Source organism: Triturus cristatus, chromosome 1_2 (genome assembly GCF_964204655.1).
Source record: "Triturus cristatus chromosome 1_2, aTriCri1.1, whole genome shotgun sequence".
Taxonomy (NCBI): domain Eukaryota; kingdom Metazoa; phylum Chordata; class Amphibia; order Caudata; family Salamandridae; genus Triturus; species Triturus cristatus.
The window spans coordinates 129,206,638-129,230,384 of NC_140580.1; the positions used below are offsets into that span (position 1 = coordinate 129,206,638).

Sequence of the window (23,747 nt, forward strand, 5' to 3'; positions counted from 1 at the left end):
GTCAAATATCATGGCTTTGCCATGGTGTCATATGCAGATGACACCCAGATCATAGTTTCCATCTCAAACAACACTGGGGACACTGCTCACAACTTTCGTGCTCGCATGTGACAGATGAGCAGCTGGATGTCTGAGGACTGCCCCAAGTTGAACTCTAATAAGACCAAGGTTCTCCTTTTTGGCAGTGATCCATCCATCTGTCCTCGTATTGGTGGCTCTTGGAGCTGCCCCCCCCCACCCCCCGCCACTAAGGCAAAGAATCTGCGAGTCATTTCTGACACCACCCTGTCCTTCTCCCATCATGTGAAACTGATCACTTCATCCACCTGCTTTACATTGAAGATTCTGAGGAAGATATATCCATACCCACCGTCAGAACTACAGAAAACAGTGGTTTCTACATTAGTCTTGTCAAGGCTTGACTACTGTAACTGGCTTCTGATCGGTATAAATAAAGCACTTCTTGTAAAATTGCAGCTTTTGCACAACTCTGCTGCCTGTTTGCTCTTTGGTATCCCAAAATATTCCTCGCCCATGTTGGCCCTCAAAGCTCTACATTGGCTTCCAGTGAAAAAGCAGATTAATTTTACGGCCCTCTGCATCGCCTTTAAGGCACTGCATATTCAGGGGCCTGCTTATTTGATTGACCACTTCTGCTGGTATACCCCGATCAGAAATTTGTGATCCTCCTCACACTTGCTAGTGGAGCTTGGGTGGTAAAAGCTTCTTAAACATCTCAACCACATTTTGGAATCGTCTGCCTTACAAACTTTTTTTTATTTTTTATTGTTTTTATTGAGAGTAGGTACAAATGTCATCAGGTTTACAAATCGGTGGGACCAATGATCACTTCACATTACAATGTAGCATCTATACATCGGTACATGCTGCTTTATATAATGTGGCACAGGTTTCATGCAGTTGGAATCAACATACAGTTCATGATTAGTCACGGTTATCCATTGATAGATCGTCGGTCGGTACTGCACAGATATTACCTCCAAAGACATTCCACTTTCCCAACACCCTTTCCCACTTCTTGGGGCATCCTCTTAGTAGGTATACTGCTCTCTCTGCCACCATCGCCATGTCCATGTCTTTACTCCAATCTCCAAGCTCCCCATTGTTTTGCAATATATCTTTTAGCTATGGATATACCTAGTGTCGCTCATATTTGCGCTGCATTAAGATCTGTGGCTTCCCAGATATGCAGTAAACACCTCCTGGGTTCCGTAGGAACTGAGGCGCCACTGACATTCGATATAGTGGACATCACTGTCTCCCAGTAAAGTACAATTTCGGGACAGTCCCACAATGTGTGGTCGAATGTACCTGATGCCCCACACTGTCGTAAGCAGAGCAGATAATCTGACCTTCCCATTTTATATAACGTCACCCTGGTGTAGTAGATTCGGTGTAGCACTTTGAGTTGGACTAAGCGTAATTTTGACGAGATTGCCACCTCTCTCGGGGATGCTAGTGCCTTCTGCCAGTCTGCTTCATCAATGTCACCCACTTCTCCCTGCCATCTCTCCCTTAGGGATTGTGTGGGGTCAGGGTGATTATTGACAATCTTTCGATATGTGAGGGATGTGGCTTTTTCATGCATGTTCTCAGTCGGCAGTCTGTCCTCCAAGGGGGAAGCCTCTGGGAGGACCGTGTCCGGTGGAATAGCTGCCTCTAACGTGTGTCGAATCTGGTCGTAGCGGAACAGTTCAGTAGGTGCCATTTCGTGTTGGTCTTGTGTGAATTGAATTACCTTCCCTTTGGCCCAAAGATCGCCTACGCGCTATATTCCTGTCATCCCACTGTGCAAATGTTTTACTATTTCGCAGTGTACCCAGCATGGCTCTATCCCGCAGGGGTGTGGCTTGTGTGATCTTTTTGTTCCAACCGAGCTTTCTGTGTACCGTGTGCCAGAGATGAACTGTACGTTTAGTGGACCCTATCAAGGCCCTCCGTCGGTTGGTGTTATCTAATGCTCGGTTGATTCCCTCAATCCCTAGCGTGAATCGGTCTAGATGGTAGGCCGGATCGGTGTGCGGTGCGTGTATCCACTGGTTTATTACGGTCAGCTGGGTCGCCCAGTAGTACATTTGTATGTTGGGTAATGTTATGCTCCCGTCATACCACGAACTAAATAATTTGGACATTGCTATTCGGGCCGGTTTCCCATTCCACAAAAGCTTAGACACCTTCGATTCGATGTCCAGGAAATAATCTGCAGGAACCAAGTAGGGGGTGTTCTGTAGGGCATACAGGAAGCGGGGCAGTGCCATTATTTTGAAGAGTGCTGCCCGTCCTAACAGTGCCAGCGGCAGGACCTGCCAGTGTTTGGTGTCTCTGCGCAGTCTTTTTAGGGGTTCTAGAAGATTTAACGTAATGAAATCCTCAGTCGGGTGTGATATGGATCCCCAAATATTTAAAGCTGCTCTTTGCTATTTCCACCGCACAGCCTGTGGGGAATCGGGCCGTGCAATCCATACAGTATGGATTTACTCCTATTAATGGTATAACCTGATCGCTCTCCATAGGCCTTGCTGATATTTATGATACCATGTAGGGAATGGTAGGGGGACGCCAGATATAGGAGGATATCATCAGCATATATGGATATGTGATCCTCTCAACTCTCCGTCTGCAAACAATCTGGTCTTGTTGGATCCACGCCGCGAGCGGCTCTAAAATCAGTGCGAGGAGCAGTGGCGACAGCGGGCACCCATGTCTTGTACCTCGCCCTAACGGGAATTCCTTGGAGATCTGTCCATTCGCCACTACGTGCGCAAGAGGGTTTGTATAGAGTAGCTTTATCCACGAGCAGAGCACAGGTCCGAAACCAAACTGCAAATAGGAATGGCCAGTCTACTGTATCGAATGCCATACGGGCATCGAGGGACAATATCACAGCTTCTTCCTGTATCGTGTGTTTACGGCCTAGTACACTCTGGAGTCGCCTCAAATTCAGGGCTGTTCTCTTGCCAGGCATAAGTCCCGACTGGTCAGGGTGAATTAAAGTCGCGAGGTGGGGTGTGAGTCTATTTGCTAAAACTTTGGCCAAAATCTTGTCTTCTACGTTGATCAGGGAGATGAGCCTGTAGGAAGCACAGTCCTGGGCTGGTTTCCCGGGTTTGTATATGGCCACAATCGTTGCAGTTCTCTGATCTTTAGGCAGCGCACCCCTGTCCAAGCTAGTGTTGTACATATCCAATAAGTAGGGTGTGAGATTAGTGGTGCCCTTCTTAAATAGTTCAATTGGAAAGCCATCTGGCCCCCGGGCCTTTCCTGACTGCACACTCCCTATTCCTAAAGTTAATTCCTCAATAGTGAGCTCTGACTCCAATATTTTGGAGTCATTTTCCGCCAGCGTAGGGAGACAGATGTCTTTAAGGAACAGATCTGCCTCTTCCTGGTCCATCTAAACTGCTGGGGAGTAAACCTCAGAGTAGTGGCACACTAGTGTATCCACTATAACCTGGGGGTCCGTCACCACCACTCACGCCGCGGTTTGGAGTTCCGCAATCCAGCGGCTCGCGCGTTCTCATCTGTCTAGCCACGCCAGTAGCCGGCCGGCTTTATGCCCTACCTCCTATATGGTATGGCGCGTGGCTGTCAGTCGGGTTTTAGCGCCTTCCCACAAATACTCCTTGTATTCCTTTTTTTAAGCTGGAGCAGATGTGAATGTCGGAGCAGTCGGGAGTGTCTGCAACTCGTGTTCGAGAGTGGAGACTATGTGTGCCTTCTCCTTCTTGTGGTCCGCAATTAAGGAAATAGCTTGCCTCCCAGAGAGTAAGGGGCGATGGGACCGACGACACATTTTTGTCGAAATAGTGTTTCGTGGCTGTGAGCAAGCCTTTACAAATTTTAGGATTTTTTTTAGATAGCCCGGGTAAATCGGGAAAACACAGCAGTGTGTGGAAGTGTTCCTCGTGAATTGGGCTGAGATGGGGGAGTGATCTGAAATCCCTTGCGGTAAGTGTGTTATATCCACAAAACGTCCTACTTTATCAGCTTAGGACAAGACATGATCTATTCTAGAAAGGCTATTATGGGTGCCGGAATGATATGGAAATTGGCGTGCGTGTGGGATGTGAGACTGCCAGATGTCCACCAGGCCTATTGTCTCAATGAAGTCAGTGAGATTGGAATGGGAACGGTGTTGTGGGCGTTGGGGCGCGCGGTGAAGATAATCATTACGGGTCGCGTTAAAGTCTCCTCCCAGTATTAGCTCTCCCTCAGGGAGACGAAGCAGAATGGCGTCAAGTGCCAGGAGCGCCACTGAGTGGAGTGCGGGAGGGATATAGACTGTAACCCTGTATACCCATCTGTCGTGGGCCTTACAGGTGGTGCCTACAAGGTGGGTTTCCTGCAGAAGTACTGCCGCGGGCTCGCTACGTTTAAGGAATTGGAGCACTAAGCCTCTTTTTACCATATCTCCGAGGCAATTCACGGTCCAGGATATGAATGGCAGGCTCTGGACTCGTGTGGTCTGGGGAATAATCGGGTTAGGGTGCGCGGTTACATGTGACATTAGAACTGTTGCATTCAAGGCATTGTACCTGACATACAAAGTGCAACATCCCCCGAAGATTGAATTGCTGTACCATGAACTTTAACGTTAAACAAAGAAGAAAAAACAAACGAAAACTCAAAGCGAAAAACAGTTGCCCCACCCCCCTCCCTGCATGACAGTTTAAAAACTACCCGCCTCCCCAACCTTGCAGAGTGTATAGTTCCCATTGTTCAATACCTTTGTGGGGGAGGAATCCACCCCAGTAATCCCTTCAACCCCCGTTTCTTATCTGTTATGGTGAGTCTTCGAGCCGTGCACTGATCACCAGCGGTGGACTCAAGTCTTGCAAGGTTCCAACATACCATCCGAAGGCAGCACAGCAAACAAAGTTAAGGGCTATGGACAGTTGAGGGACTAGACACAGCATTTGGTCCGGCGTTCCCATAGTGTCAGGGAAACACAAGCTGAGCAAGTGGGTATTGCCGTCACATAAATTGCCTCCCAAGAAACTATGCAGTTCAGGAACACTGACTGGGGCTCAGTCTTTAAGAGAGGTTCTGTGGAGTTTGTTGGTCACTTAACTTTAGTGGAGCCATCACGTGTGGTTTCATCCTCTTGTTGCTGAGATTGAGGCATACTTGCTCCCTGTCGATCGTGATCTCTACCGGATTGTCCGCGATTGGTGACCTGACGCCACCCATCCAGCCAGTCTTGGGCATCCTCCGGGGACGTGAAGAACCAAACCTTGCCATCAGCCACCACTCTCAACCTCAAGGGGAAGATCATGGAGTATTTGAGGTCACGAGAACGGAGTTCCTTCTTGATCACCAAGAAAGTACGCCTCTGTTTAGCTACGGCAGCTGTGTAGTCAGGAAAGAATGAGATCGTACTGTACCGGAGGATCTACTCTGGCGGTCTGTAGAATGAGGTCACTATCTCTGAAGTTGAAGATACGGGCCAGGATAGGTCTGGGCGGCACACCTGGTCTGGGCTGACCCCCCTGGGACTTGGTGGGCCCTCTCGACCGAAAAGTACTGCGAAAGGCCCCGGGGCTTCAAATGGTTTTTGATTGGGTCTTCCACAAGAAGGTCCACTGCCGGACCCCCGCTTCCCTCCGGCACGCCCAAAATGCGCACATTGTTCCGCCGGGAGCGGCCCTCAAAGTCGTCCAGTTTCGCCGCCATGGTTTTGTTTTTGGTTTCCAGGTGCAGCACCTATCTTTTGAGAGCAGCGGTGTCCACAGCGAGACTAGCTGTGGTTGTCTCTACATCCGACACTCTGGTGCTCAGTTTGCGGAAGTCTGCTTTTATTAGCGTGAGTTCTGTAGCGACGGTGCCGATCATTGACTCGAGGGAGGAGGGCACCTTATGGAGTGTTTGTAGGAGAGTAGGGTCTGCTTTCTATGTTCACCCCCACATTTTGCTTTTGCTTTACTGGTTTTCGACTTAGATGTGGCTGTGGGCCTGCTAATCAGACCCACAGCCCTGCTGCTCTCTCTCTAAATTGATACTATGTACTTTAGGTGCATAACCCATTTGGATAGGATCACCTTATTTGCCCCTGTACAGTGCACCTTAGGTACCCAGGGCATAGGTGTACCCTAGGCCTACCAGGGGCTGCAGCATGTATTATGCCACCCCTGGCCTGGCCTTCCATTATGACACAACTGGCTGATCACTCAACTGGGGCAAGGTCGTGTAATCACTCCTTGCTTAGGTGTAGTATTCCTATACCTAACTTACATATAGACACATGTGTACCTATCAACCACTTCTATGGCAGGCCTTAACAATCCTGGAGGCAGAGTGCTTGGTAACATGTGAGGTGGTGCTCTAGCATGAGCTGAGCCTGTCTGCAGCTTTCGGAACCATGTCCTTATAGCTGTTCTATGACATAGCCTACCATATACTCTTAAAGTGCCTTATAATCTTAAACGGTTATGGTAACTATGGTTTGGCTTTATCAAAACATGTTGTGTAAGGTGTCTAACACTTTGGAATAATACCCCCATCCCATTTCTGGGGATGAGGATATTATCCCTCCCTTCTAGAGGGAGAAGACATGTTGTAACCTACTTACCCGGTTAAAGTTAACCAGAGCCCCAGCATCACAAAATGGATGCTGCTGCCACAGACACGAGTCTGTCCTCCTTCTGCTGGGAGTGATCCCGGCAAGGGAGGCTTGGACAATAGGTTTCCTGCCTTGGGAGGTGCGAGCACCACCCCAGACAGGCCTTAGTGTATTGGGGCAGGGAGGGATGAAAAGAATGAGACATGCCTGGGGCACACAAGGTGTCCCGTGCATAGTCCAGTTCAAACCGGTGCTGGGGCACTCCATCCCCAGTCCTGGCGCGAAACTGGACAAAGGGAAGGGGGTGTAACCACCCCCCTCCCAGGTCCCACCCATAAGGCGTGACCTAGCAGGTAACCCAGCCACCCAGATTTGGATAAGAGTGGTAACTGGGCCCCAGGATTAGATTATCCTGAACCTGCAACTTGAACAGAAACTCTGGACCTTCGACATTCGACGAAAGAAGAAGACTGAAGAACCTCCCTTGTGGCCAAGGAGTGGCTACCCTGTGCAAACAGGCACCATCAAGAGACTACCCTTTGCTTTGCTAAAGTTCTACGAGGGACCGACTGCAGAGCCCGACCAGAGCCTTGACTTCCAGACTTCTCCGACCCTGATCCACATCCACAGCCGAGCTGAGATCCGTGGAGGCGACGAGAGACGTGGGACCGGCTACCTGGAAAAAGTGGCTAGTATCTTCCAGCGCAGCTTCTGAGGCACCCTCGAAGTTGTGCACCGGGGATTGAGAAGCCCCAACCCCAAGCACCATCTGCACCGAAGATCAGCCCCCCACACTCCACGAGTCCTGCGTGGGGCCCTTCTGCATTTTCCTGCTTGCCGCGTCTGTCCGGTTGCTTGCCCGTTGGCTAGTGGCCTTTGTGACGACGCTCCCTGAAATCTTCACTGCTGGTTTGGCTCCTCCAGACTGGTTCCCGCTTCCTTGCAAAAGAGAAGCACCCCAGACCTTCCTGGTCTGCACCAGAAGCAAGTCCTCCGTTCTTCATGGGTTCCGCTTGCCAAGGCTTGGTGAGTCCTAGTTCGACTTCGACGCCGCCGACAGCAAGAGCCTTCGTGGGACAGCTCGCCTCCTGGTCGTCTTCGACGCCTCCTGGTACCCGTGGCTGCAGCAACAAGCTTCACCTTTCACCTACAATCTTCACGACATCGCCTGGTTCCTTCCTGGTTCCACGCGGTCACTGGCTAGTGACCTTGACTCTGTCCCTTCTGCTTGCAGGTATCCTCTCTTCTTGATCCCAGCCTTGGGATCCACCGGACACTCTTCACTGACCGCCTGTCAGCAACTTTCCTTCAGGCATCCATAGAAGTCCACGACGAAACCCGACGCAAGTTCACACCTATGCACCCGCAGTCCGTGGGCTAGGTAACTTTGTACTCCGGTGCTCACAAGGGTAGTGACTATCCTAGGGTCTAGTTTCCGAGTCTCGACTCTCTAGCTGCTTCAGAAGTGTCCTTAAACTGTTAATTTCTAACTGCTAGTAATTCTATCGACTTTTACGCATTACGCGTGAGTGTTTCCACTCTGCACCTGAATCCCGTGGGCCTCCCACTTCCTAACTGTTGCTAGTGTAGTGTAGCCCCAGCGATTCCCTAGGCCTAGGCCTATCCTATTTCCGTGACAGTGGTCCTTATACCACTTCTTTAGTATATGGTTTGTGTGGCCCCTAGGGCCTAACTGTATTACTTACCTGTGTGACTTAATGTATGCATAAATAAGACTGTGTTGTACTTACCTCTAATCTCATAAAGAGTGCTGAGGGTTTGACTAGAATAAATACACTTTATTTTATATATATATCTATTGTGGTGTCCTTTCATTTGGTATTCAAGGGATTATATATGGTATCACAGCTGGCTTCACATGCCATTCAGAGTTTAGCCTAAGACTGCTCTTGTCCATGCTACCACTAGGATAGCTGGTCTATAAGGTTGACTTTACAACCAATCACCATAAGGGTTGTTTGGACTGATATAAGGTGTACACTAGAACTAGTGACATCATACATCAGGCCAACTTCTCACATTGGTGAGCAGCGGTTGGGATCTGAGCTTGCTGTTGTAATACCATTGTAATCTTGAGATACTAAATTGAAAGATCACACAGATATTGTTTAGGTACATATAACATAGAATATAATACTTAAGTCCTACTGGACTTAGTGGTTGTAGGTTGAAGGGAGTAACACACCCTGACTACAACTACCAGAGAGGTTTAGTAGAAACAACTAGTGTAGGTAGGTGCACACACCACACCCTCACTAGATCATGTCTCTGGGAGGAGATCAAGTAGATGCTCTCTCAGGAGGGGCAGGTCTGAAGAAGACCCCCTCTAGATATGATACCCTAACTTTTCAGGAGATGAGACAATTGTGTATCTCCAGAAAGTTAAAACAGGGTGCAAACCCTACCCTCCTTCAGCTAGTACAACTCCTAGAGGAGTATGATACTCTTAGGGCCTCACAGACCAGTACCCTAGGTACAAAGGAGGGTCTATCCACCACAGATGAGTCAGATGGGACTTCAGATGAAGAGGTAGCCAACCAGGGCCAAGTAGGAAGACTTAGCCAGGCTAACCTAAGCTTACATGGGAGTTTGCATGGGGTCCCCGCATACAGACCCCCAAGTGGGCTTACACAGAGAAGCAGGAGAGACAGATCCCCTTCAAGGGAATCCATCCACTCCCATGTCTCTAGCATCTCTAATGCTTCCTCTCACAGGGGGATGACTTCCCCTGAGAGAAAGGAGCATGAAGCCAGAATGAGGGAAGCTAATCTGAGGATTCAGAGGGAAGAACTTGCCCTTGCCAAGGAGAAGCTTGCTCTGGCTAGAGAGCAAAAGTTAAGTGGGTCAGAACCCACTGGTGGCAGCAATATCCCTAAGGATAGAGACGGGCACTATGATAATAGAAACCTGAGCAAGATTGTCCCTCCCTACAAGTGTGGGGATGACATCCACAAATGGATAACTGCTTTGGAGAGAGAGAGCTTGCAAAGTACAGCAGGTACCCCAAAGTCAGTGGGCAGCTATCTTGTGGCTCTCCTTCTCTGAGAAAGGTAGAGACAAGCTCCTCACAGTTAGTGATGAGGATGCAGACAATTACACTGTCCTGAAGAGTGCTCTGATTGATGGGTTTGGCCTAACCACTGAACAATACAGGTTGTTGTTCAGGGAGACCCAGAAGACACAGACTCAGGACTGGACTGACTTTGTAGATTGTGCCACTAAGGCTCTGGAAGGATGGCTAGTGGGAAGTAAGGTTAAGGACTATACAGGATTGTATAATTTGATCATGAGAGAACAAATCCTTAACAACTGTCAAAACCAGCTACTGCATCAACACCTGATTGATTCTGACCTGACTTCTCCCCAAGAATTGGGAAAGAAGGCAGATAGATGGGTCAGGACTAGAGTTAAGCAGAAAAACCAGAACCAGGGCGGTGATCAGAAAAAGGCAGACCAGAAGGGTAATGACCAGAAACAAAAAGACCAGAAGTCTTCACCAGGCCCCCAAAAGGCTCAGGGGGAGGGTGGTCCCAAAAAGGATAAAAAGAAAGATGGCCAAAAGAAACCATGGTGCAACTATTGTAAGTCCAACTCACATTGGTTTAGTGAGTGCACCAAAAAGGATAAGCCCCCAGCCACCATTGCCCCTAAGGCAACTGTACCCCCTAGTCCAGCTGTAAGTGGTGGTTCCCAGCAAAAGGGTGTAGTAGGGTTAACCCTGGGAACTGAGGAGGATTCTAGCCTAGTCAGAATACCTACTCAGGCTGTTCTGATCTGTGATGGGGACTTAGCTTTATCCTCTACTGTAGGCCCCAGTAACCTGTACAGACAGACTCCTTTTATCAACCAAAGAATGGCTCAGGCCTACAGGGACACTGGGGATAGTGTCACAATGGTGACACCTGCCTTTGTGGACCCTGGACAGATCATACTAGGTGAGAATTACCTAGTGACCAACGCTAGCAATGCCACTACTTCCCATAGTGTGGCTATTGTTAACTTCTCCTGGGGAGGGGTAACTGGCCTCAAGAAAGTTGTTGTTAGTTCAGACCTTCCTGTAGAGTGTTTACTGGGCAATGATCTTGAAACTTCAGTTTGGTCTGAAGTGGAGTATAGGACCCATGCAGAAATGCTGGGGATAGATGCACATGTCCTTGCTGTGACCAGGTCACAGGCCAAAAAGTGCACCACTGAACAAGTGCTGGATCCTGAAACTATGGACCAGTCACAACCCAAGAGAAAGAGCAGTAGGGTTAAGGCTGTGCCTTCCCCCCTGCCTCAGGTGGTGGATCAGCCCTCCCAGGAGGATGATTCTGAGAGCCCTGAAGGAACTGTCCTAGAAGAACGTGAACCTGATCAGGTTGAGTTTCTTGGGACAGGGGGACCTTCAAGGGCAGATCTGAGGCAGGCTCAATTAGACTGCCCCTCTCTTGAACCCCTCAGACAGCAGGCTGCTGCTTTGGCTGCAGGGAATGCTCAAGGTACCCATAGAGTGTATTGGGATGAAGGGCTACTGTATTCAGAGGCTAGAGACCCCAAGCCTGGTGCGTCCAGGAGGTTGGTCATACCACTGAAGTTCAGAGGCTTCCTTCTTACCTTGGCCCATGATATTCCCCTTGCTGGACACTTAGGCCAGAACAAGACCTGGGACAGGCTTGTCCCTCACTTTCACTGGCCCCATATGTCAGAAGATACCAAGGAGTTTTGTCGCTCCTGTGTCACCTGCCAAGCCAGTGGCAAATCAGGTGGCACCACAAAGGCCCCCCTCATACCACTACCTGTGGTGGGGGTCCCCTTTGAAAGAGTGGGCATAGATATTGTAGGACCAATGGACCCACAAACAGCATCTGGGCACAGATTTATACTGGTGATGGTGGACCATGCCACCAGGTATCCAGAAGCTATTCCCCTGAGGACCACAACAGCTCCTGTTGTCGCAAGGGCCCTGCTTGGAGTATTCTCCAGAGTGGGCTTTCCAAAGGAGGTCATTTCTGACAGAGGTGCCAACTTCATGTCAGGATACTTGACTGCAATGTGGAAGGAGTGTGGTGTGAACTACAAGTTCACCACACCCTATCCCCCACAGTGCAATGGGCTTGTTGAGAGATTCAACAAGACCCTAAAGGGAATGATAAAAGGTTTACCAGACAAGCTTAGGCGAAGATGGGACATCCTTTTACCCTGCCTTCTGTTTGCTTACAGAGAGGTCCCACAAAAGGGGGTTGGCTACAGCCCTTTTGAGCTTTTGTTTGGGCATCCTGTAAGAGAACTCCTATGTTTAGTAAGGGAAGGATGGGAGAGACCTCTCAGACAACCCAAACTTGATATAGTGGATTATGTACTTGGTCTCCGCTTCAGGATGGCAGAGTATATGAAGAAGGCTTCTAAAAACCTTGAGGCAAGCCAAGAACTCCAAAAAGCTTGGCATGACCAAAAGGCTGTGCTGACTGTTTACCAGCCAGGGCAGAAAGTTTGGGTGTTGGAGCCAGTGGCCCCAGCAGCACTCCAAGACAAATGGTCTGGACCCCACACTATTGTTGAGAAAAAGGGAGAAGTCACCTACTTGGTAGACCTTGGGACTCCCAGAAGCCCCCACAGGGTGCTTCATGTCAACAGATTGAAGGCATATGTTGACAGGGCAGACATGGGCTTACTCATGGCTACAGATGAGGGGCAGGAGGAAGAGAGTGACCCTCTCCCAGACCTGTTGACTCAGAACCCTGATGATGGCTCAGTTGATGGTGTGGTCTTTTCTGACAGCCTCACTGTCCATCAGCAACAGGACTGCAGACAGGTTCTGCAATCCTACAGACATATGTTCTCTCTGACCCCAAGTCAGACAAACTGGTGCACCTATGAGGTGGACACTGGTGACAGTCTGCCTGTGAAGAGTAAAATCTACAGGCAACCTGACCATGTCAGGGACTGCATAAAAGTTGAGGTACAAAAGATGTTGGAGCTGGGAGTCATTGAACCCTCAGAGAGCCCTTGGGCTAGTCCTGTAGTCCTTGTGCCAAAACCTCACACCCAAGATGGTAAGAGAGAGATGAGGTTTTGCGTGGATTACAGAGGTCTCAATGCTGTCACTAGGACAGATGCCCACCCAATACCTAGGGCAGATGAGCTCATTGACAGACTGGCAGCTGCTAAGTTTTTGAGCACATTTGACCTGACAGCAGGCTACTGGCAAATCAGACTAGCTGAGAATGCAAAGGCCAAAACTGCTTTCTCGACCCCAGGAGGACATTATCAATTTGTGGTAATGCCCTTTGGTTTGAAGAATGCACCTGCCACTTTCCAAAGGTTGGTGAATCAAGTCCTTACTGGGTTGGATGATTATTGTGCAGCTTATCTGGATGATATTGCTGTCTTTAGCTCCACCTGGGAGGATCACCTGGTCCACCTGAGGAATGTTTTAGAGGCCCTGCAAAAGGCAGGCCTCACTATCAAGGCCACTAAGTGCCAGATAGGGCAGATCAAGGTTGTATACCTGGGCCACCTAGTTGGTGGGGGTCAGGTTCAACCACTGGAGAGCAAGATCCAGACCATAAAGGACTGGACTCCTCCAACTACCTAGACTCAGGTCAGAGCTTTCTTGGGCCTGACTGGGTACTACAGAAAGTTTGTTAAGAACTATGGGTCCATTGTGACACCACTTAATGACTTGACCTCCAAGAAAATGCCAAAGAAAGTTCAGTGGACAGTAAGCTGTCAAAAAGCATTTGATGACCTGAAGCAGGCCATGTGCAGTGCACCTATTCTGAAAAGTCCAGACTACTCCAAAGAGTTCATTGTCCAGACAGATGCTTCTGAGTTAGGTGTGGGAGCTGTTCTTTCACAACTTAATATAGATGGTCAAGACCAGCCCATTGCTTTTATAAGTAGAAGGCTGACCCCTAGAGAGAAACGTTGGTCAGCTATTGAGAGGGAGGCCTTTGCTGTGGTTTGGGCCCTGAAGAAGCTGAGGCCATACTTGTTTGGCACTCACTTCAAGATTCAGACAGACCATAAGCCCCTCTTGTGGCTAAATCAGATGAAGGGTGAAAATCCCAAACTTCTTAGGTGGTCCATTTCCCTACAGGGGATGGACTTCACAGTGGAACATAGACCTGGGACTGACCATGCCAATGCAGATGGACTCTACAGATATTTCCACTTAGAACATGAAGACTCAACTGGTCAAGGTTAGTTTAATGTCCCTAAGTTTGTGGGGGGGGGGGGGGGGGTTGTGTAGGAGAGTAGGGTCTGCTTTCTATGTTCACCCCCACTTTTTGCTTTTGCTTTACTGGTTTTCGACTTAGATGTGGCTGTGGGCCTGCTAATCAGACCCACAGCCCTGCTGCTCTCTCTCTAAATTGATACTATGTACTTTAGGTGCATAACCCATTTGGATAGGATCACCTTATTGGCCCCTGTACAGTGTACCTTAGGTACCCAGGGCATAGGTGTACCCTAGGCCTACCAGGGGCTGCAGCATGTATTATGCCACCCCTGGCCTGGCCTTCCATTATGACACAACTGGCTGATCACTCAGCTGGGGCAAGGTCGTGTAATCACTCCTTGCTTAGGTGTAGTATTCCTATACCTAACTTACATATAGACACATGTGTACCTATCAGCCACTCCTATGGCAGGCCTTAACAATCCTGGAGGCAGAGTGCTTGGTAACATGTGAGATGGTGCTCTAGCATGAGCTGAGCCTGTCTGCAGCTTTCGGAACCATGTCCTTATAGCTGTTCTATGACATAGCCTACCATATTCTCTTAAAGTGCCTTATAATCTTAAACGGTTATGGTAACTATGGTTTGGCTTTATCAAAACATGTTGTGTAAGGTGTCTAACACTTTGGAATAATACCCCCATCCCATTTCTGGGGATGAGGATATTATCCCTCCCTTCTAGAGGGAGAAGACATGTTGTAACCTACTTACCCAGTTAAAGTTAACCAGGGCCCGAGTATCACAAAATGGATGCTGCTGCCACAGACACGAGTCTGACCTCCTGCTGCTGGGAGTGATCCTGGCAAGGGAGGCTTGGACAATAGGTTTCCTGCCTTGGGAGGTGCGAGCACCACCCCAGACAGGCCTTAGTGTATTGGGGCAGGGAGGGATGAAAAGAATGAGACATGCCTGGGGCACACAAGGTGTCCCGTGCATAGTCCAGTTCAAACCGGTGCTGGGGCACTCCAGCCCCAGTCCTGGCGCGAAACTGGACAAAGGGAAGGGGGTGTAACCACCCCCCTCCCAGGTCCCACCCATAAGGCGTGACCTAGCAGGTAACCCAGCCCCCCAGATTTGGATAAGAGTGGTAGCTGGGCCCCAGGAGATTAGATTATCCTGAACCTGCAACTTGAACAGAAACTCTGGACCTTCGACATTCGACGAAAGAAGAAGACTGAAGAATCTCCCTTGTGGCCAAGGAGTGGCTACCCTGTGCAAACAGGCACCATCAAGAGACTACCCTTTGCTTTGCTAAAGTTCTACGAGGGACTGACTGCAGAGCCCGACCAGAGCCTTAACTTCCAGACTTCTCCGACCCTGATCCACATCCACAGCCGAGCTGAGATCCGTGGAGGCGACGAGAGACGTGGGACCGGCTACCTGGGAAAAGTGGCTAGTATCTTCCAGCGCAGCTTCTGAGGCACCCTCGAAGTTGTGCACCGGGGATTGAGAAGCCCCAACCCCAAGCACCATCTGCACCGAAGATCAGCCCCCCACACTCCACGAGTCCTGCGTGGGGCCCTTCTGCATTTTCCTGCTTGCCGCGTCTGTCCGGTTGCTTGCCCGTTGGCTAGGGGCCTTTGTGACGACGCTCCCTGAAATCTTCACTGCTGGTTTGGCTCCTCCAGACTGGTTCCCGCTTCCTTGCAAAAGAGAAGCACCCCAGACCTTCCTGGTCTCCATCAGAAGCAAGTCCTCCGTTCTTCGTGGGTTCCGCTTGCCAAGGCTTGGTGAGTCCTAGTTCGACTTCGACGCCGCCGACAGCAAGAGCCTTCATGGGACAGCTCGCCTCCTGGTCCTGGTCATCCTCGACGCCTCCTGGTACCCGTGGCTGCAGCGACAAGCTTCACCTTTCACCTGCAATCTTCACGACATCGCCTGGTTCCTTCTTGGTTCCACTTGGTCACTGGCTAGTGACCTTGACTCTGTCCCTTCTGCTTGCAGGTATCCTCTCTTCTTGATCCCAGCCTTGGAATCCACCGGACACTCTTCACTGACCGCCTGTCAGCAACTTTCCTTCAGGCATCCATAGAAGTCCACGACGAAACCCGATGCAAGTTCACACCTATGCACCCGCAGTCCGTGGGCTAGGTAACTTGGGTACTCCGGTGCTCACAAGGGTAGTGACTATCCTAGGGTCTAGTTTCCGAGTCTCGACTCTCTAGCTGCTTCAGAAGTGTCCTTAAACTGTTAATTTCTAACTGCTAGTAATTCTATCGACTTTTACGCATTACGCGTGAGTGTTTCCACTCTGCACCTGAATCCCGTGGGCCTCCCACTTCCTAACTGTTGCTAGTGTAGTGTAGCCCCAGCGATTCCCTAGGCCTAGGCCTATCCTATTTCCGTGACAGTGGTCCTTATACCACTTCTTTAGTATATGGTTTGCGTGGCCCCTAGGGCCTAACTGTATTACTTACCTGTGTGACTTAATGTATGCATAAATAAGACTGTGTTGTACTTACCTCTAATCTCATAAAGAGTGCTGAGGGTTTGACTAGAATAAATACACTTTATTTTATATATATATCTGTTGTGGTGTCCTTTCATTTGGTATTCAAGGGATTATATATGGTATCACAGCTGGCTTCACATGCCATTCAGAGTTTAGCCTAAGACTGCTCTTGTCCATGCTACCACTAGGATAGCTGGTCTATAAGGTTGACTTTACAACCAATCACCATAAGGGTTGTTTGGACTGATATAAGGTGTACACTAGAACTAGTGACATCATACATCAGGCCAACTTCTCACAGTGTTGACATAATATCCTGTAAAGTGACTTCTTTGTTCGGTTTTCCAGTGTGTTCCTCAGTGGCAGTTGCTGCACGTTCCAGCTGTTCCTGGCTCGTCTTAGCACATGCATATTTGTCCAGTTTGGTCTGGTGCACAACACGCTTGCCCCTGCCTCCCATGGTTCCACACACTGATGGAGCGGTTAGCTTTGCGACAAGGTAGGTGGTAGTACTCACCGCCGCCTGCCAGTGTTTATGGGGAGCACACATGCCTATCGGGTTTCCTACCCCCTAAATAGCACTTTGTTGTTCACCTGCCACTGGAACGCGACTAGGAGGGAAGGGTGGCGTCGACAATTATTAGTTGGAATATGGAGGAATCCAGGAGGCAGTATCAAGCTGTCTTTCAGTCCGCCCAGGGAAGGCAATGTGCACAAGGCTTCAGTGAATGTGGTGGGCCACCGTGAACCCGGGAGATACAATTGCGGTATGGGTGCTGTGGGTATTCCTGGTTGCGCACGTCGAGACCTCTACAACAACTGCAGGTGGCAGGATATGAGGGCCACCCGGAGCACTGAGATTGACCTTTAGGAGTCTGGCGAACCGGCCACTCTCATTCTTGAGGCGAGTAGGTTGTGCGCCCAACGGCAGCCCCCGTCCTCCCCCGCCGCGCCAGGAGCACTCTCCGCCAAGGATGGTGCATTCAACAGTCCTGGAGCCACTCGCGGCTCCGCAATATGAAGGCTCCCGTCGGGTCCGCAATAACGTACGTAACGCCGTGTAAGTTGATGGGCGGTCGTTCTCCCTAGAGGTGCTGGTGCTACCAACGCATGCGCACAGAGGATGTTTCAATCACTGGGGCTGGTTGGTGCTAGCCACGCACAGTCTTCAGTGAGGCCCGGGCAGATCTCCTCTCACCTTCCGCCCCTCCTCACGGGGGGGCCTGGATACAGCGATCTGACTCCGCCGTACACCGAACTACCAGAGACACTGACAGTGCAGATGTTCCACACCCGGGCTCAGCAATGCGGCCCCGGCTCCAGGCCACTGCAGGCGCTCTCCCCTCGGAGAGATGCAGGACGGGCCGCCGACCGCCCAGGCCAGCAGATAAACAGAGGTCCTGGCTTCCACTCGGCGCATAGACCACAAGTACTGCAGACGGTCCATCTTTGTTGAAGGCAGAGCTGCGAGTACCGAAACGGGTCAAAACGGTGCTCGCTGTTTTCCGATCCCGTTGACTTGTTTGTCGCTCACTGCTACAAATGAGTGAACAGATTAGTGGGAAAGTCTGCGGAGGTCCGGAGCTTCACTGGGCGGCGGGCATTTCGATCGGCTGCCGGCCACGGTCCTCCCCCGCCTTACAAACTTAAACTCGTCGGACTTGATGCGTTTTAAGAAGGGCTTCATGATCTGCTTACTTATTGCATAATTTCTGAATTTTCAGGCTCTAGCCTTTAATTTAATCTCCGGGATGGCCTGATGTTTGTTGAAAAGCGCCGAAACGCCCCAGGGTATTAGCCGTGCGATACAAATAAATAAATAAAGCACCAGTCCCTGCAGTTAAACAGGGAAAACGTCTTAGCTAGTGAAGTTCCTTTTCAAGGTTTCTTTGTGTCCAGGAGCAACAGCTTTGCCTTCTATATTATGAAGTTACCTCTGTGGATATTGGATACCTTGCAGGGATGAGGAAGAGTGGCGACTCCATCATATCACTTTTGCTGTACGGTTGAGCCTTTCTTCATAACCATTTCCATGTTTACATTTACGTTACAGGAGTTGGTGAATTTGTTCCATTTTCTGTTAGGTGCATGAAGCTCCTTTCTGCATTTCCAAGCACTATGTGCAAATATTACTATAACAAATGGTAGTAGTTCCAGGTTATAAGAACTCGCCTCTTAACACTCTGCCCTTTCATGCTTACCAGTGTTTCCTCTTCTTCGGGCATGTGTGGATACATGACCTTGTATATCTGTGGTAAGAGCGTTTATTTTAAGCCGGCTCTTGGATGTTGCTTGCACTCCTCTGGCTCCTGAGCCTCTTGTGCACTGGCAGTGCTTAGAATTTGGTGCTGCTGTGGTTATGCCTTCCCTTTTTATGATCTCAGTGCTTGGAGTGTTGCTGACTCGCTTTAATTTTTTCATGGCTGATGTGACAGTTACATGTCCATCATGTTCTGATGGTTCTTGTTGTGGTTGATGTTTATTGACCATCCTTCTCATCTTTTTGGTTGTCGTTTTGTGAAAGAGTAGGGCTGTATTCTAAGTTCCCCATGGAGAGTTCAGGTTCTTCAGAGAATGTGGCAAATGTAAAGCTGATTTCACCAGAGGCCTGGAGTTTGTACCCTCAAAATGACAGGTTTCTTTGGGCAACTCAGTTCCAAAACATTTCCACCTTGCATCATCCTTTGTGAGGCAGCATAACACACATTGTATCAATTCATAACACAGTGGATCAATTATCCTTACTAATATTCCTTTAGGTTTAGACTGTGGTACCACATAGTACTGGATGAGTATTATCACTACATTTTATGATGGACCCTTGGGTCACCCGACCCCTAATGCAGCCAGCCTCCTGTCCTTGTCCTGTGACCCCATTACACTTGCCCTAACAAGTAAATTGGGTAGAAATTATTGATGGGGAAGAGGTGGTATTTGCCCCTGATGTTTTGTTTAAAACAGGACCCGAACTACTCCTTCACAGGTTCTTCATTGTGTGTAGGATCAGTGCATTTGGGGTTTTGGCCTCTATCCAAAATAGTGCAAGGGAAGGAGATGAGGAGGATTGGGTTTAAACTTGAGCTTGCCAGCCATCAAGTCTGGGGTTAATAAAGTGTAATGTACTGTGAGAGTGTTGGTAATTTTTAAAATAAAGCAGTGAAAATAAATGTGGAATGACAGGGGTGGCTTTCAGAGTCTTCAAAAGCCTCCACATAGATTTTCCTGCAACAGCGGTTTTGCAGTGAGTACATTGTTCCTATGGCTACCTGACAGGTGGGGTTCATCCCTGAACATGCAAAGAGCATGAGCGTGGTAGAAGTAGAGAAAAACGGGTGCACAAATAACAGGCGATTTCAATGACAACATCTGGGCCTGGAAACCACATCCATCCAAATAACCTGGGTGTAAACAAATGCAAAGAATGACTTTATGTAGAGAAGGAGGGGCTAAAGACTAGCAAGGATGATAAACCACAGTGGGTGAAATGCAGCAGAAGTGCAGAGTGGAGAAGAGGAGGTTGATCTATGTAAGTATCAGATCAGAAACCTTGCACATTTTGTAAACCCTAACTGGATTAGGTCTGCAAAGCACACCTTTTGAATAGGCCATGTGAGGAAACCTCTTTAAATAGGTTGGTGTTGGTCATAGCAGCTTCGATCTTCTATGGTTTTTGCTTGAAGCCTTCCACACAGTGAGGGAGTGAGTCTAATAATGTGAAGTTCTTGTCATAGTATTTCTTGTACTCCTAGCGATATGCCTTTCTCACTACTCACCTTCTCATACATGTATAATTTCATCTTGGTGGAGAATAAAGAAATTGCAGTAGTGAGTTCTGACTGTTAGAAAAGTCAGTCTTATTCTCCGTTTTTGTAGTGCTGGGCATATGCTCTTGTTCTGTCTCCTTGTGAATTGGTAATTTCTTTTTTTTTTTTTTTTAAAGAAGGGAGGCTGAGGTGAGACTTTTACTGTGTGTGGCCAAGTGAACAAGCTCCTCAAACGTCTTCCTGAGAGAGAATTCAGTGATGGTGTGTTGGTATCTGAAGGAGCATTTGGTTGTGATAGTGTTATCCACGCTTTACTTGTCCTTCTGTCTTGCAGGCTGTGACTGCTCTGGTGAAGAACTTCCCGAAGCATATGGTGTCTTCCATGCAGCAGATATTGCCGATTTTATGGAATACCCTGACAGAAAGTGCTGCCTTATACCCTTTAAAAAAAACACAAAAAAAACTTCTCGTCTTTCTCCCATTTGATTCCTGATCTTTTTTCTTTTCTCCCTTGAGTCCTGTTCTCTGTATGTTTAGTGCTTTGTCAAGCCCTGTCCTGGTCAGTTGAGACCTCTGCCAGAGGTATCACTGTACCACATTGTCTATTCTGATTCTGTCGGTGAGTTACATCTGTGTAGGCACCAGTGTTTCGAGTTCACCTTTAAGAAACAGGGTGGGTGGGGAGAACATAGGGACCTATTTAGTAAGAGGGTGACTTTGACGAACTAAATGATGAAAGCTTAACATATTGCTCAATTAGTCGCCATTTATTGATGACTGTGGTCTCTGAGTCTTCTTGGACGAGTTGGAGAAGATAACTAGTATGTAGTAATTAAATGGAGTTCTTGGTACTTAATTAATATTTAGAGGGATGTATTTTGAATGTAATGTGATTAAAGCAGACTGCTCTGACACAAGTGTCTCAAAGACCACCAGGAGTGCTTGAAATGTTGATACTAACATTTCTTTATGCTGTTTTAAGTACCTCGTAGAAAGGTCGTCTCATTTAGGGCGATCCAAAGGCAGTGGCTAACCTAGGCTCAGCATTGTAGGACGACGCAGCTGACCCCGTAAGATTCTGAAAAGATTCTGAAAGATTAATTTCATTATGGACACTTTTTGGCAGTTGTGACAGACCGAATATGGTATTTCATTAGAGAATACCTGCTTTAGAAACCTATCTACATTCTTACATGAAGTAATTTTAGATTTCGTTTTAAACAAAGCATTAAATACCTACCTTTCATCTGAGATCCATTCATGCCAACAGCAAAAGTTTCTCCGCTGCTTAGGTATAAAGTAGCTCGATTATACAATCTCAGCAAAACATAGGAGATTAAAAAATGTATCCTGCAATACGTATATTGATTCTCTATGATCATAAATGGTGCTAACCAAACAATCCATAGGTTAATGAATTATTTTCGCTATTTTATTGATCAGCAGGTGACTGAGGTCCTTTTAGGAAGGTCTAAGTCTGAATAAATCAGAGAGAAGTCTGCAACCATCCTTAGAAATGTCCTGGTTGCCAAAGTTTGTAGACCGCCTATAGCCTCTCTCTCGCCAGTCCAGCATTTTACCCTGATCTCTGCCTGGGCCCATCCACTCTGTTACCCACCCCTTATATACACACTGGCCCCATATATGTTCTCACATTTCCATCCCCTCTCAGACCTGCCTCCTTTATTGAACACCAGTAATTGAGCCTATTTTGCTAGAAGTTTGAGCTTTCTATGAGTCCCCTTCTATTATAAAATGACCCCTTCTCTGCAGCTTTAGATTCGTTCTTCATTTTGATTCATGTGAATTTGCTTCTTGTATAAGATGGTGCTTCTTGGGATTTTCTTATTTGACCAATCTATACTTCCAGGTAATTCCCTTCTGGCATGTGATTGGGCTTCTCTAAATCTCTCTTATGGTGTAAAAGAATGCCTCTTGGCTGGTCTCGCCTAAAAGCCGGTGCTCCTTGGGAGGTATACTATTAAAGAAGGCCCTGCCCTTTAAGAATAAACCTTGTGTTCTATAAAGTACACAGTTTATGTTAAGTTCTCATTTACCAAACAGAGCCTTGGTTCTTAAGAGCTAATATAAAACCATGAGACTAAAACCATCATTAAAACTGAGATTTCTAGTATAATTCATATGTGCAGAATCTACACAAAGTAGCACTACCAGGTTTATGCTGCAGACACATTGTTTCAGCCCAACTACTGACCTCGCACAATTTCCACAATTGTACTGGATAATAATTAAATTAAGACTGTTTTCTTTAACGGCTCGCACTTATGTGAGAACGGAAGTAAACTACACGGAAGAGGTGGAAGATCCTGTTGGTTCTGATGGTGAGTCTTACTTATATTTATCTTTGCAATGTCTTTGCTTATGCCCAGCCCTGCACTTGAAGGTCCTAGTATACTGTATAAGTTAGTGCTCGTTTTTATGATATGTTTGTGTTCTTGCTTCTTTTCCCTCTTGGTGGTGTTTCTCTCCACAGCTTGGTAGTGTTTTAGAAAATGTTTGTTTACATTTAAAACTGAGTGTATAGACTTATAAATAGACTGTTTCATGTATATTTTAATATTACTCTGGGTTCTCCTAAAGTGCGTTCTCATCCTAAGGTGCTCTCTCCGGGTGTAGTGTGGTCGAGCAGCCTTCGGCTTATCAGAGAGCAGTGTTAAACATCTGCAGTACACAACACAGTCAATAAATGGTACACACGACTTAAGGAGATCCATGCCCATTTATAAAAATAAAATAAATCTTTATATACATTTAGGCAACCGAATCAATACGATCAGGTAAGTATGTTTCGAGATAGATATATTTGCAGGTTTCAAAAGTTGACACGTTGTGCAATTTTCAGAGCCCATTGAGGAAAAACAAATACTGCATACAAGTTCTTCATAGTGACTTAAGAGACCAATCTCCTGGACTTAAAGTGAAATGGAGCAAGGTCCAAGGCAGCACCAGCAGGCCACCTCCACTGGCACTAAGGTACAGAGGTGCAATACCAGTCAGGTGCCCCGTTGAAGTCAATAGGTATCAATCCGGTCACAAAGAGGCTGCAGGTTTAGGTTTAGATTGGGGGGGGGGGGCCCAGTCCTGCTGAACTAACGGGGGGCTCAGGTCTCACAATTCTCAGGGATGTGGGGACACCTTTGGTTCTCTGCTCTTTGGACCTTATGCAGAGGTGTTATGAGACAATGGGGTTTCTGTCACTGGCGACAGTTGCAGTAGAGGAGGGATCCTGCTTTAAGAGGCTGCAGGTGGCATTGGGAAATCCGCAGCTGGTAAACCGAAGGTGTGCTTGGCATCTGGGAACCCCACTGGTACCATTGGCCCACTTCAGCTCGGGCTAAGGGGCACGAGTGCAGTGGTGCTTTCCAGTGATGGGTGTCTGGCGTTCTGGAATCCTTGCAGCTCTACTGGGGTGCCTGCAGGATGCAGGGGAGCAGCTCCGCTACTCCACGGGAGTTCCTAGGTCTCAGTGGAAGGCTGGAAGTCTTCCCAGGCTTTTGGAGGCACTGGCAGCTGCAGGATGAGTCCTCTTTGGTGCAATTGTCGAGGACAGCAGGCTGGCCGGCAGGGTTGGCACCAAGTCAGTTGCTGGTCTTCTGGTTTTGCTTTTGCAATTCTTCATCGTCCGTCTTCTTTCAGGTCAACAGGATCTAATTTCCTGGTGCCAGAGGCTCCCCTAAATACTAAATTTA

At 48.2% G+C, this 23,747-nt stretch overlaps 1 protein-coding gene across 1 annotated transcript in view; it reads left to right on the top strand.

Annotated features, from left to right (window-relative positions):
- LOC146866945 (importin-9-like) overlaps positions 1–21,659 on the top strand; it is a 245,671-nt gene extending 224,012 nt beyond the window's left edge. Inside the window, exon 9 of the mRNA XM_085603271.1 lies at positions 20,372–21,659. Coding sequence (XP_085459397.1) covers positions 20,372–20,530 — 159 coding nt within the window. The 3' untranslated portion in view covers positions 20,531–21,659. The remainder of the gene's footprint in view (positions 1–20,371) is intronic.
- The last annotated feature ends 2,088 nt before the right edge of the window (positions 21,660–23,747 follow it).